General features: G+C 45.4%; 1 protein-coding gene across 34 annotated transcripts in view; it reads left to right on the top strand.

The window, feature by feature from the left end:
* SORBS1 (sorbin and SH3 domain containing 1) overlaps positions 1–15,500 on the top strand; it is a 151,451-nt gene that overhangs the window by 70,531 nt on the left and 65,420 nt on the right. For 31 of the 34 annotated variants that reach the window (XM_081864151.1, XM_081864139.1, XM_081864138.1 and 28 more), the window contains 6 exons: positions 190–337; positions 2,557–2,586; positions 6,509–6,672; positions 8,853–8,916; positions 11,354–11,428; positions 11,739–11,801. In XM_081864151.1, coding sequence (XP_081720277.1) covers positions 190–337; positions 2,557–2,586; positions 6,509–6,672; positions 8,853–8,916; positions 11,354–11,428; positions 11,739–11,801 — 544 coding nt within the window. The remainder of the gene's footprint in view (positions 1–189; positions 338–2,556; positions 2,587–6,508; positions 6,673–8,852; positions 8,917–11,353; positions 11,429–11,738; positions 11,802–15,500) is intronic. The other 3 variants (XM_081864148.1, XM_081864141.1, XM_081864123.1) reach the window with 3 other exon arrangements.

Here is a 15,500-nt window from a genome sequence, read left to right as displayed (position 1 = left end):
CTTCTTCCAGTGCAAAAAAGGGGGGTTCGGCTCTTTCCTCTGTGTGTACTAACAGCAACGAAAAAGGCGCCTGCCGGTGCATTGAACTAAACTTTTCTCGGGTTTGTTTGTTCTCTGTAGCAAAGCGGCTTTCCTCCAGGTACCCTGTCGCCCTTGGGCAATAACGGCATATGTGCCTTTCCGTTTCAGGACCCCTGTCCTCTGCTCTATGAAGCGCCCAGGTCCAGCAGTGGCACAGAGTGCTATGGCTCTCTAACTCTCACCAGCAAACCCACCTCCGGGTACCCCTCCACCACCATTGTCAACCCCACCATCGTCCTTTTGCAGCACAACAGAGGTAAGGGTAACAACGTATTGCCTTTTCCAGCTCAACTTGGGACAATTTTCAGCTAGGGCGATTACCGTATTTTTTGCTCCAAAAGATGCACCAGACCATAAGGCGCACCTAGTGTTGGGAGGAGGAAAACAAGAAAAAATTATTCTGAAAAGCCAGAACAGCAAGAGGGATCTGGCTCCTGGGATACCGTGTGGCTGTTCTGGCTTCTGGGATAACCATGCCAATACTCTTCAGGGCAGCGGGATGAAGGCTCCCCATGCTTGAAGAGGCTGTGCACAGCTAAGGCAGAAGCCAGGACAGGCGCGCCGCTGAAGGGGCACTGCGCAGTTCTCGCTCTCTGTGTAGCGCCTCTCCTTCACAGCGCCCCTTCTGCGAAGCTGGAGAAGGAACAGAAGGAGACCCTTCTTTTCCTCATCCGGCTTCCAGGACAGGCGCGTCGCCGCAAAGCCAGAGAAGGAACAGAAGGAGTTCCTTCTGTTCCTCCTCCGGCTGCGCAGGACAAGCACTGCGCAGAAGGGAGAGCTGCGCAGCGCCCCTTCAGCGAAGCAGGAGGAGGAACAGAAGGGGCTCCATTCCTCCTCCTGCTTCGCTGAAGGGGCGCTGTGCAGCTCTCCCTCTCGGCGCAGCGCCATTTGCTCCATAAGACGCACTCACATTTCCCCTTTTTAGGAGGAAAAAAGTGTGTCTAATGGAGCAAAAAATACGGTATCTATGACAGGGTAACCGCAATGGGATGGGATTAGGGCTGGGCTATATATCAATACGTCATCCAAAACCGGTTTGAAGTCGTGATATCGGTTTCATAATTTTTCAATCTGGCGATCCATCGCCAAGCATGATGTGTGTGTGTGTGTGTTATGCAAAAATTCACAATGTGGGGAAAACCATGAAGCCAGCCAATGCTTCTCTCGATTCCTGCAGCCCCTCTGCCGGCTCAGCTCTCCCCTGTCTCATGCAGGGGGCAGCGAATTACAAGAGCAGGTGCCAGAAAAAATCAGGATGCGGGGAAAACCATGAAGCCAGCTAATGCCTCTACATAGCTCCATCCTTATTTGATGCCATGATATATTGTGCATCACGATGTTTAGCTGGTGATATCTGGTTTTCAACTCTGTGATATATTTCCCAGCCCTAGTGTTTGCCTCCTTATTTCAGACATTGTGATACACATATGCACACATATATACACTCTCACCGTACTTTTCCGTCTATAAGACGCCCCCATGTATAAGACGCCCCCTATTTTGGGGGACTGAAATTTCAGAAAATGGGGGGAGATGGCAAAAAGTTGTTGGGGAGGGAAATTACTGAGGGTTGCTAAGCTTTCTTTAGAGGGGAATACCGAAAATCGCTCACCCACACGCATCGCAAAATCCGCCTCCCGTCTGTTTCCTTGCTGGCAGGGGCTGCCAACCCCCCCCCCAATTGCCGCAGCGTCAGCCAATCAACAACACCCATTGATGCAGCAACCAATAACATGCACAATAGCCTCTGACAGCCACGGCAGCAACCAATCAAACGTCCACCCTATGCACTACCCATGTATAAGAAGACCCCCACTTTTTTGCATAATTTTTAAGGGGAACAAACATAGTCTTATACACAGAAAATTACGGTATATCTATTTATTTATCTTATCTGTAAACTGCCTGAAGATTTTTCTTTAAAATAAAAACAAAATTGCAGGGAGCCATCACAGCCTGTTAACGATGAGATTAAGTGACGACCTTGGAAACCCTTCATTTTAATTTTGCCTCTGCCCATTAAGTCAATAAGTGGCCTTCGATAAGCCACCTTTTCTTTCATCCTTAACCCGCACCTGCAATCTGAATATAATAATTATTTACCAGTCTTCCAAAGTCGTTGCAAAAGGTCACAAAATAAACAGTCTAAAGTGATATATAGATACTAATAATAAACCTACTGTTTGGAGGTGTGTGTTTTTTGAGCTTTGATATTTATACATCCTGTTTGGAACAACTCACTCACAGTATCAGTGACTTGGAAACGTTGTCTAGCACTGCTGTTGTTGTGCAGGGCTGAACATTAGCTTGCTTTGGTGGGAAGACCATGGGTTCAGAATCTGATAAGGAGGCACCTAAGCCCTTGTGTACAGCATGTGTTATTTATGCCTGCCCAGATCACTGCAAGAGTTGAGAGCTCTCACGTCTCTGGTGTTTGTACCACTTATTTGTCTGTCGTTTTCTCCTCTCCCACAGAACAACAAAAAAGGCTTAGTAGCCTATCAGGTACGGTGCCCAGAATGTTGCCACCTCCTTTTCTTCTCCTGTTCTCCTGCTGCTGTGTTCACCTGAGAAGCGCACTGCTTTGTGACTTAGCAGAGTACCTTTAGTGAATCCGCGAGTGGAGAGCCTTTACTGAAAGGGGTAGACGAACTGCGAAGTATATCCTCTCTCTTGAAAGCACTGGAAGGAGCATGCAAATTCTTTTAAGACTGCCTTGGGTGTATTAGATTCTGAAAGGCAAGACTGTATACTGTAGTCAATAAATATGCTTGACAGCTACACAGCACCTTGCCGCTAAAAAAAAAGATACTGAGCTCCCCCAACACAACTATTCTGTCCAGTTCTGCTAGAAATTTGCACGTGTGTCTTTGCACAGCCACTGCACCTTACCTGAGTCAATTCCTGAGGAGGGCTCCCAGCCCGGATGAAAAATAGTGTGCCCCACATACATGCCTTCAGATGTGCTTTAAAACTGAACATGCTTTTAAATGATGCTAAACTGGACCCAAATGTAGAGCGGGGAAAGGAACAACTATATTTATTGACTGATTACACTTATGGGATGCTAACAGGCTGGGTTGCCAGTGTAAGTGCGGTAAGCTTTTCCCTTTCTGAACTTTCTTGGGTTGCCACTTTTATACATACATATATATATATATATATATATATATATATATATATATATATATACAGTGGTGCCTCGCAAGACGAGAAGAATCCGTTCCGTGAGTCTCTTCGTCTAGCAGTTTTTTCGTCTTGCGAAGCAAGCCCATTGACGGCTTAGCGCTATTAGCGGTTTAGCGGCTTTTAGCGGCTTAGCGGATAAGCGGATAAGCGGCTTAGAAAAAGGGGGGGAAGGAAAAAAAAACCCACAGGAACTCGCAAGACATTTTCGTCTTGCGAAGCAAGCCCATAGGAAATTCGTTTTGCGAAGCACCTCCAAAACGGAAAACTCTTTCATCTAGCGAGTTTTCCGTCTTGTGAGGCATTCGTCTTGCGGGGCACCACTGTATATATATAACTGTTGGCTTGCTTGCTAGGTTTCTCGCCCATTTCTTGCCCATTTCCTTCTCCTGTAAGAGAAGAGTGGTCTGGCACCTGTGTATTTATGAAATCCCCTTTTAAAGCTGTCCCAGCTTAGTGGCTTTCGCCACATCCTGTGGCAGCTCCTGCCATAAATTAATTGATCCTGCGAAGTATTTTCTTCCTGCCGCCACCAATAAATGTCACTTTTCCTTCCTTGTTGACATCGTACACAATCTTAGAAAGCAACATTGTGTGCCCATCCCCTTTATGCATTTATTTGTTATCATATTTATTATCCCACCTCTCCTCAAAGGAGCACACAGTTCGTGGTTCTCCCACAATCCATATTATCATCTCAACTCCCCTAGGAGGTAGGTAAGGCTGAGAGATGCTCACTGGCCCAAGGTCACCTAGTGAGGTTCATGGCAGAGCTGAGATACAAACCCCAGCCTCCCAAGTCCTCGTCTCACTCTCTAACCACTCTTAGTCATGTTTATTTTCTAAATGAAAAATCCTCTTTAGCTCTTATTCCACCTAGAGATGCTGGTTCAACTCCCGGCTCAAAGTGAGCCTCCTTTACCAGTTTCTTTCCCATTTGTAAAGTTTGGAGAGATCCGTTTGAAACAGTGCGCTTGTACCATTCTAATAAATTTGTTGTCGCAAGCGATCCCAACCACTTCCCTGTTCAAGTTGAACAAGTTTAAACAAGCGCAAGTCATAGTAGAGCGCAAGTCGTGGGAGAAACCTACTTGTTTCTTTCCATCTTTGAGATTTTTACTCGTAGTATGTGCTCAGTCGGGGACAATTACATTTTTAATGTTACTATCGGTCTAGATATCTAAGACCCCAGAACTCAGTTTAAATTTCCCACTTCTAAAACCTGGTGGTCTTTCTCTGGTTTGCTTTCCATAAAACAACAACTTTTTCTTAGCAAACCCATTGTGCTTCCTGGATTAGGTTATCTGCCCTTTGTAGTCAGAACAAAATTTTAAAAAATAAAAATAAAAAGATTCCTTCCAGTAGCACCTTAAAGACCAACTAAGTTAGTTCTAGGTATGAGCTTTCGTGTGCATGCACACTTCTTCAGATATATCTTTGTACTTTGTAGTATGTGTATCTGAAGAAGTGTGCATGCTCACGAAAGCTCATACCTAGAACTAACTTAGTTGGTCTTTAAGGTGCTACTGGTAGGAATCTTTTTATTTTTATTTTTTTTTAATTTTGTTTTGACTATGGCAGACCAACACGGCTACCTATCTGTAACTGCCCTTTGTAGTGAATTTAGAGGATTACCATGCTGAATTTTCAGTGATTTTGAGACCTTTCCTTCGCTTGTCAATCCTGTGCTAGATTTAAGAGCAGAGCCCTCATTCAAAACCTAGATCAACAATCAGTATTCTCATTTATTCAAAACATGTATGCCACCCTGCAGCAAACTGATTCAGGAGCAATTTACACAGGTGAATTGACAATATTTAAAAAAATTAAGAGTATTCAATGAAGTGGCTCTATACAAGATTTGCTAAGGGTACTCAATGACTGAAGCTGGCTCTCTCTGCATGGGCCTTGTCCTGCACTATTTCAATATCCCATTCTGAACCATACAGCTCTGGTTGGCTTTGGGTACTACAGCTGGGTGCATGATTTTAGTATCTGGTCTTTCTCCAGTGCATGCTACGCAGTGATATCAGAGTTCCTGCAACTTGGCAAACTTTTGATGAGGGAAGTTGTAATGTCCTGTGTCCTTTCCACCCCTGAAATCCTTCACGGGAATTTCCTCAGAGGTGGGACTTGAAGGATTCCCCATTGTAGCACTTCGTTATGCAACCTAACGTCAAGGTACGAGGGCCGAGCCAAATTTCTCAGAAAAGAACATTATCAGAGTTTCCTCTTTTGGTGTGTCTCTCGTCCCACTACCTTCAAGCTGGCTGGGGAAATCAACCAAATGGCCCTCTCAACTTCTCCACCAACATTACAAGCGGGGAAGATTTTGAGTGCAGCTGCAGATCCCATACATGGGACGCAGATGGCGCTGTGGGTTAAACCACAGAGCCTAGGACTTGCCGATCAGAAGGTCGGCGGTTTGAATCCCCACGATGGGGTGAGCTCCCGTTGCTCGGTCCCTGCTCCTGCCAACCTAGCAGTTTGAAAGCACGTCCAAGTGCAAGTAGATAAATAGGTACCACTCCGGCAGGAAGGTAAACGGCGTTTTCGTGCGCTGCTCTGGTTCGCCAGTAGCGGCTTAGTCATGCTGGCCACATGACCCGGAAGCTGTACGCCAATAAAGCGAGATGAGCACCGCAACCCCAGAGTCGTCCGCAACTAGACCTAATGGTCAGCAGGCTTGGCTCCTGTTCTTGCCATCTTCCTGTCCTAACTTTACGCTTCCTTCATCTACCAGCATGAGCTAAGAATAGAATTCTTTTGAGTTTAAGTGAGCTTCAGTGAGTTTTTGCATAATTTCCCCCCTAAGAATTCCCATTAATGCCTCCACTTCAAACAGTAAGAGAATCCCACCTTGCCCCAAAGAATATTGGGGGGAAATGTCTCCCCACCACCACAGTTTTGCCACCCACAAATAGCGTGGAGAATTGGGGGAAGCCATTCTTTGCCCAGCCCTGTAGTTATTGCTAGAATTAGGTAGTGGCTTTTGAGAACCCATGTTTAGCCTGGTTTGTGGATTAGTGGCTAGAGTCAAATCCCAGAGATGGATGGGCTGCTGCTCCTTGTAAAAATCCCTTGCTCATTCGGTCACATTTCAAATTATTTTGCTGTCTTGGGACAGTCAGACTCATCAGTGTTTCGCCAAGGATTTTGGAGTGATTGATATTGGATATTGTGCAGTGATTGTATTGGAAGTCAAAGTGATGAGTGATGAACTTGCTTCCTTTGTTTACAGAGCCAGCGATAGATGTGCCACTAGCGGATAAAGTAGATTATATGCCTGTCCAAGAAAAGATGAGCCAAAGCAAGAAACAAGCAATGGAGGAAAGGAAGAAAGTAATTAAGAGTCCACAGTACATGACCGATTCCTCGCCGGATGACATAGGCATTCCATTAAGGGTAAGGAAATTTAGCCCATTTTCCTTCCATGTAAATTCATTTGTGCTAACCTGTATGGGGTGTCAAATCTAAAAAAAATGTACAGTGGTACCTCAGGTTAAGTACTTAATTCGTTCCGGAGGTCCATACTTAATCTGAAACTGTTCTTAACCTGAAGCACTACTTTAGCTAATGGGGTCTCCTGCTGCTGCCGTGCCGCCAGAGCACGATTTCTGTTCTCATCCTGAAGCAAAGTACTTAACCCGAGGTAATATTTCTGGGTTAGCGGAGTCTGTAACCTGAAGCGTATGTAACCTGAAGCATATGTAACCTGAGGTACCACTGTAGTATAAACACTGACAAGTGGGAAACACTGGCCTGCGAGTGCTCCAGTTGGAGAACAGCCTTTACCAAAGGTGTCATGCGCTTTGAAGACGCTCGAACTCAGGACGAAAGGGAGAAACGTGCTAAGAGGAAGGCATGCTTGGCAAATCCACACCGTGATCAACTCCCTCCAAGAAACCAATGTCCCCACTGTGGAAGGACGTGTGGATCCAGAATTGGCCTCCACAGTCACTTATGGACTCACTGTTAAAACCCTGTTTATGGAAGACAATCTTACTCAGCTACGAGTCAAAACAAAATAAAAAAATTCCTTCCAGTAGCACCTTAAAGACCAACTAAGTTAGTTCTTGGTATGAGCTTTCGTGTGCATGCACACTTCTTCAGATACACTTTGGTGTTCGCCAAAGAAGACGACGACGACGAAGGGGTGGTTTGTTCATCTTTGGCTCCCACCCTGCACTCAGCACTCACCTGTGGCTCCTGGAAGCTGGCAGCGTGCAACAGTGGCCACAATCCGGGAATGGCTTCGACTGGCCAACTTAACCAGGTGAAGGTAGCCGGTGGGTCTCAAACCCTCGGTGAGTTAGGGACTTGTCTGTCTCCTGCATGCTAGGACAGACTCTGGCAGGTTGAGCAGATGAGACCAATAGTGAGTCTAATGGCTGAGAAGGAAGTTTCTGCGCATGCTTTTAGACGGAAGTGAGGGGCAGATGGGGCTCGTCCACCTGGGAAGGTAGCCCATCAAGGAGACGGAAATGCAGTGCATTGCAGTGTGCTTTTTACACACAATATCTTTAATCAGGGTGGATTTGATTTAAATCAAATCGATTTAAATCATGATTTAAATCACTAGTCAGTAAGACTTGATTTAAATCACTAATCAGTAAGACTTGATTTAAATCATATTTTTTTTACAGAAAGACTCATTCTTGCTGGTATAATCTTAATATTTACAACCAGATGAAGATTTCATTTTTGGAATAATAAATTTTCAGAGTAGTTTTTACAGTTATATCAAAAATTACTGATTTGGTTATACTATTAGAAATACATAGACAGATAATTGTGAAATTATTGTGAGGTTTAATAAGTTAACTGTTTATATTTGGACAACTTTTCTGCTGTACTTTATTGGAAGGAGAAAAATAATCATTTCTTTCATAACAATTTAAGCAATTTATTGAACTAAAACAATAACATTATAGCATATGTATCCATGTTGGTTAACTGATGTGGTTAAAAGGTTGTTTTTTAAAAAAACGTAGACTGAGTTTTAGTACACATGAAAAAATAAAACAAATCCTTATTTCCTGATGAATAGCCTTTGGACTATAATGTAACTTAAATAGAAAACTATCTTTAGAAAGATTTTTCCTCCAAAAGCATTTTATTTTAAAAATCTGATTTAAATTTTTAAAAATCCTATTTTTTTTAATTTTGTAAAAAAAATTAATTGATTTTTATTCATCCTGTCTTTAATAATTGATTTTTATTCACCCACTTCTGTTACTCACAAAAGTCATAGAATTGTAGAGCTGGAAGGGACCCCAAGAGTCCAGCCCCCTGCAATACAGGAATCTCAACGCACGGTCTCCCATCCAATTTGAAACCACACCGGACCCTGCTTAGCTTTGCAAACGTGCTGGCATCTTTTTATTGCTGCGCCACTCAATTTCCCTCAGCTTTTGCAGGTTGTTGGTCAAACTGTGACAGAGCAGCAGCAAGGGACAAACCTTTGCAATGCAGTTATTGTCACAGAGAACGAGCAGAGTGCGTGCCGTGAGGCCAGCTTCTTTGTTTTTCGAACGGCGGAATGAAGTCGCACCAATGACTTGTTTTGTCCCTTTTTCTATCAGAACACGGACCGATCCAAGGACTGGTACAAGACGATGTTCAAGCAGATCCACAGGCTGACAAAAGGTACCATTTGCCTGCCTGCTTTTTGTTTCCTCCAGAAGCCCTGAGTTCAAATCTGTGGGCAGCCCTTAGTGGATGTTGAAAGTACCCAGAGCACCAGGAGAAAGGTTGAGAACAGACTTAGAGAGCCAAATTACCCATGAGGTTACATGCGTGGTAGCATTTAGCTTGCCTAATTTTTGTCCTTTAAATAGCAGTTAAAGGAGGAGCTTCAGTTGGGACTGGGCACACAGGGAATGGCTCAGTCTCAAAGAAAACTCAGCCTTCCCCAAAGCTGCCATTAGGTCTAGAATGGAAGTGTTTGTGGGGGCCAAGGGAAGTTCTCCCCCAAGGCTAACAGCAGCTTGGAGGGAGGTGATTGGTCCTGACCCTGACCCTATGCCCACCTCCATGACTGTCATTTAAAAAGCAAAACAGGAGAGGTGTGTTGTGTTGTGTTTACACATCTTTAGCATCATCTGTACGTTGGTCCATGGATGCTGTGTGCCTATGTGTGTCTGAAGTTTTATACACGTTAATAGTCCTGGCTCGGGACAAGGGTGGTGCTGTGGTCTAAACCACAGAGCCTAGGGCTTGCTGATCAGAAGGTCGGTGGTTTGAATCCCGCGACGGGGTGAGCTCCCGTTGCTCGGTTCCAGCTCCTGCCAACCTAGCAGTTCAAAAGCACGTCAAAGTGCAGGTAGATAAATAGGTACCGCTCCAGCGGGAAGGTAAACGCATTTCCGTGTGCTGCTCTGGTTCGCCAGAAGCGGCTTAGTCATGCTGGCCACATGACCTGGAAGCTGTACGCCGGCTCCCTTGGCCAGTAAAGCAAGATGAGCGCCGCTACCCCAGAGTCGGCCACGACTGGACCTAATGGTCAGGGGTCCCTTTACCTATAGTCCTGGCATGAAAGGGGCTCCATAACTTTGCAATGCCCCCTCTGCCCCTGCCCCCTGTTAGCATGGATGTCTGAGGTGTGGAACATGTTGCACATGGACCTCCATGCCTTTAGGCTTTCGCATATCCAGGAGCATGTGGGATTTGAGGGCCCTGGGAAGGCTGCGTGCAGAGAGGTCTGCCTGCGAAGGCTTTCTCCGTGCAAACGTCCATGCCTGGAATTGGGGGGGGGGCAGAGCCAGGAGAAGCCCCACACCATCAGGGCAGGGCCTGAGATAAGGTCCCACAGCTTTCTTAGCATCAACTGCCCTCTAAGGACTGGCTGGCTGATACTAACGGACAGTGTCTTGCAGTAAATAAAAGAACCACGCAGAGTCAAAAGATCCACAAGGAAAGGAACAACTTTACTGAGGCAAAATCTTTGTTACATGCAATGTGCAAGCAAAGTAAGAGAGAGAGAAGCTCGCTGAGCGCAGGAATTTATCTCTCCTGGCTCAGCGTGACCTTGAGGTAGTCCAAACAATAAGTGAGCCTGCTAGAAGCTTCCAGAAGCTTCCAGCACTTTCCAGTTTCTGCCCCCAAAGACCTTAGTCATGACAGATACGTGTCGTGTTCTTCACTTGTCTGGTGTTGACTCTCTTGGTGCCTCTTGCAACACTGCTATTTGTTTATCCTTATTTATTTCTTAGATTTCTATATCGCCCTTCATCATAAGATCTCTGGACAGCTCACAGAATAAAAGACAGGATAAAAACATGAAAATAAGTAAAGCAAAACAGCAAAGCGATAACACACACACCCCTCCCCACAGAAACATTTAAAAGAATATTAATCAGCCCAAGGCCTGGTCGAAGAGGAGCGTTTTCGCCTGGCACCTAAAAATATATCAAAATATATTTTTCGTGTTGCTACCCTCTCATGGAGGAGGCACATGAAGAAGGGCCTCTGACGGCAAGCGGAGTCTGAGACGGTTTATGTGGGGAGAGGTATTGCGGTCCTGAGCTTTCCTCTGTGAAACAGGCTTCGTTTGGCTTCATGGGGTTAAGGAAGCGTTGTTCTCCTCCTTTTGTAGTCCGCTATAATATTACCATTGGATGAGGGGTGTTTTCCCCAGAAACTGTGGGGGCATTTCTGTCTCATGTGCTATCAGACGTTCTGTGTGGGGCAACTGGACCCCCTGTTTTCCTCTTCCCACAGTATTAGTTTCAGCTTTCTCCAACTCCGTTCCCCTTTAATTCCGCTCTCCTGCGCATGAACCCCTTTGCGTTCCTCCTCCTCTTGACAACGTGATATTTGGTGGGAGGCAGAGCGAGGAGAAGTGAACCGCCATCTCAGAGAGACCACGAGCCACCCAGGGATAGGGCTTGAAAGAAGGGCACAGAGATAGCTGGCATCAGGGTACAGCAGAATGCTAAATGGGTGTATTCTGCACTTTTTTACGTCAACGTAAAATACAATTCTTGACATGCGCGTGTGAGGAGATTCACACTGATTTGTCCATCTCTCCCTTCATTTCTTTCCTCTCTGTTCTTTCCTCCAAAAATGTGCTCTTTCTGCACAGACCCTCCTGAAGAAAACCCTTATTGCCCTACCTACAAATTCCCCGAACTTCCTGATATCCAGCCCCAAACCAAAGGTACCCACAAGCTTAGCCAGTTGTTCTGTGTTTGGTTTTTAACCATCCTCTTAAATCTTTCACACTAGAGCGTGCTACTTAGTTGAATGCCTGTCCTTTCAGCATGGCTGGCTCTTGAGTGGTGCTCAGTTTGCCTCCTTGTGTGATGTGTGCGGAGGCAGAATACTTCCTAACCTTTTCTTCTCTGTCTGGAGTGTGTGATGTAACACTGTTGTCGAACGAGGCCGCGAGAAGCTTAACGGGGATAGGAAATTGGGGGAGTGATGTTTCCTCCACTGCTGTCCAACTCCCTTGCTTTTCTCCGCTGCAGAAGAAAATCCTTATTCTCCTACCTACCAGTTTCCTGTGTCTACTCCTAGCCCTAAATCTGAAGGTAAATAGTTGTGGTTGGCCAACGTTTCCTTTTGCACAAGCGCTGCTGCTGCTTCCTCCTCCTTAACTTTCCAACCGGAGTTTTCTTCCCTCACCTTAGTTTGCTTCTTCCTAATAATCTGCTGCCAGTTAACTTTTTTGCCTTAACTGTTGGGCCAGCTTTCTTGGCTTCGCCTTGCTCTCTCTGCTTTCTAACGGTCCCCGGACTAACGCTGCGGGACTTGGATCTGCTTGGTTTTTGTGTGTTCAATCCAAGGTACCGAGCCGCGCATCTGCAGTCATTTACCTGGCACACTGAGCCCATTCCACCAACTGCAAACTGCATTGGATGGAACAGGACTGGTCTGAGAAGCGAGCCATTCAGTTGCACATTCCCCATTCATTCCATGGGGGGCTTTGCTGAAAACATTCCCAGTGAATTGGGCTCATGATGCCAGCTAATTGATCGCCCTGAAATAATAGCATTTAACCTAGTGTGTATTTTTAAAAAATATTGTCTTGCGTTTTTCCCTTCCCCTGACTACTTTTTAAAGATTACCTTAGACGGGGTCTCCCAAGCTTGGATCTCCAGATGTTTTTGGACTATAATAATAATAATACGGTAATTTATTATTTATACCCCGCCCATCTGGCTGAGTTTCCCCAGCCACTCTGGGCGGCTCCCAATCAAGTGTTAAAAACAGTACAGTGTTAAATATTAAAAACTTCCCTAAATAGGGCTGCCTTCAGATGTCTTTTAAAAAGAAGATAGCTGCTTATTTCCTTCACATCTGAAGGGAGGGTGTTCCACAGGGTGGGCGCCACTACCGAGAAGGCCCTCTGTCTGGTTCCCTGTAACCTCACTTCTCGCAATGAGGGAACCACCATAAGGCCCTCAGAGCTGGATCTCAGTGTCCGGGCTGAACGATGGGGGTTGAGACACTGCTTCAGGTATACAGGACTGCGGCCGTTTAGGGCTTTAAAGGTCAGCACCAACACTTTGAATTGTGCTCGGAAACGTACTGGGAGCCAATGCAGATCTCTCAGAATCGGTGTTATATGGTCCCGGCGGCCACTCCCAGTCACCAGTCTAGCTGCCGCATTCTGGATTAATTGCAGTTTCCGAGTCACCTTCAAAGGTATCCCCACGTAGAGCGCGTTGCAGTAGTCCAAGCGGGAGATAACTAGAGCATGCACCACTCTGGCGAGACAGTCCACAGGCAGGTAGGGTCTCAGCCTGCGTACCAGATGGAGCTGGTAAACAGCTGCCCTGGACACAGATTTGACCTGTGCTTCCATGGACAGCTGTGAGTCCAGAATGACTCCCAGGCTGCGCACCTGGTCCTTTAGGGGCACAGTTACCCCATTCCGGACCAGGGAATCCCCCACACCCGCCCGCCCCCTGTCCCTTCAAAACAGTACTAATGTCTTGTCAGGATTCAACCTCAATCTGTTAGCCACCATCCATCCTTCAACCGCCTACAACTCCCACCAACTACAACTCCCACCACCCCTAGCTAGCAGGACCAGTGTCCAGGGACGATGGGAGCTGTAGCCCAGAAAACAGCTGGAGACCCAAGTTTGGGAGACCCCACCTTAGAACAAAAAAGACTAACAAAATCAATTGAAAGAGATGACCATTGAAGAGACATTTAGTTAACACACAGAGACAGAATTTATACATATTCTTTAAAAAAAAAAATATTAACGTTCTTATGTCACAAGTGTATACATTATCATATTACATTACAGGGCATATCATAATATAATTTCCAACATGTATACAAAGTTTATGTACCAAATTTATGTAGCTAAAGAAAGAAAAAAGAAAAAACAAAGACAGAAAGCCATTTCAAAATAATATTTGTACCAACGCTACGGACTTCCTATCAATCTCTTTGTATATTCTTTTTTAAAAAATGAATGTACTCTTATTATTGTATATTTCTTTACATTTTATCTAATACATTCTTATATCAATATGTACCCTTAATCTTGTTTCTCAACTCAATTTCTCTCCAACATCAATCGAATGCTAGCATAGATAGCGAACCTTTACTATATTTTTGAACACATGAATTTATACATATTCAGGGTATAGCGGCACATTTATACTGTGCAATTTTACACATATTTATACGTATCTTAGCATTTTACGTGTCATGTATGATACGTAAAAGTTCTAAATATGTATCAATATGTATATGTATAATCATGCATTTATGCTGTGACTCAAAATGTTTAGACTCATTGAAGCTCCTCTGATTCCGGCCCCTGGTTAGCTGCCCCCTCCCCCATGGATTATCTGCACTTCTAATTAAACTTAGATATTTGTAACCCGTGTTGCTGGTGTGGGGCTTGCTGTGGGCTGTCTTTCCATAGTTGGTGCACTCTCAGTGGCAAGAAGTACAAGCTCTTACATGCGCTGAATCTGGCATGCTGTCTGTAAAAGTGGCCCATAGCTCAAGACTTTAGAAAAACCCTTTTGGAAACGCATGTGTTTTGCATGTATGAGTCTCCAGGCTCACCGTCTGACGCTGGGGGTTAAAAAAATGATCTCTGGTGGCAGAAGAACCTGTGTCAGAGATCCCAGATAACAAGATTCTGTTCCATCTTATGTGGGCATTTGAGGCCTTCAGACAAAATGCTATGCATTGCAAGGAATGCCTGTGTGATAAAGTTATTTACAACATGGACTTGGAAGCCACTTAGCAGCAAATGAATGTTTAGAATATTTCAGTCCCTTTGCGGTACCGGCAGTGTTGCATCTGATGCTACAGAGCGACCCAGGACACCAAGGTTTGAAACTGTCTGGTGTGGAATTGTGATTCTGTCAGCTACTGCGATTACTAGATGCATCATCCGTGTTGCAGGAGGAGGAGGGAGTGGCGTTCCTAAGCCCTTGTTGAGCACCATGGCAAACTATTTGTGGCAACGTCTTATAATGAGATTGCTGCCGCAGGAACCTTGCTGAGTATGCCAAGCCTAGGACGACAGCCTGCGTGCTGTTTTGGAGCATTGGGTGGTGAAAAAGCAGATTTCTAGCTTGTTTTAAAGCTTGCGGGTCTGTTTTATTGTTACAGACAAGGAACGCTTTCTGCAGCAGGAGGCTGCCATCGCTTCAAGAAGGTTTTGCTCTTGCTTGAGGCAAGAGAACTGGGGACTTGGGCAATGGACCCAAGTGCTTTTCTTCTGTGCCACAGTGGCAGCGTTCAAGCTGAGAAAACTGATAGCCAACCTAAACTGTCAGGTGCAGATGACCAGATGATGGAGTGAAGCTTTCAGCTCAGTGGGAATCGGGTGGCATGGGGAGCCAACGAGAATCCTTGTAGCCCTGTAAATAAACATCAGGGCCTGACATCTCTCTCTGAGCAAGCTGATGTTCAGCTGTGTCGGCTGGCATGCAGACAGGCCGAGTCCATCTGCCTGCCTGACTCAGAAGGCTGCTTCTTTCCACTTTAAGGCAGTGGAAACCTCCAGGTCAGCCTTCCCAAACAATTCTGTACCATGAGAATTCTGCAACAGCTAAAATGCTGCCAAGGGTCCTCAGAATATAGAGGTGTGACCTTGCTTGAGGATTATTGGATCTTCATACAAACATAGTAGAAACTGGTCAGTCAAATGGGAAGGCCGCAGAACTGTTGGTGAGTAATGGGCAGGAGGTAATGGATAGTCTTTCTAGGCATGAATGGAATGCCAGCACACATTTTCCAACCCAGCG

The sequence above is a fragment of the Podarcis erhardii genome (assembly GCF_964252035.2).
Source record: "Podarcis erhardii genome assembly, chromosome: 5".
Classification (NCBI taxonomy): Eukaryota; Metazoa; Chordata; class Lepidosauria; order Squamata; family Lacertidae; genus Podarcis; species Podarcis erhardii.
This window is presented reverse-complemented; position numbering and strand designations above follow the sequence as displayed.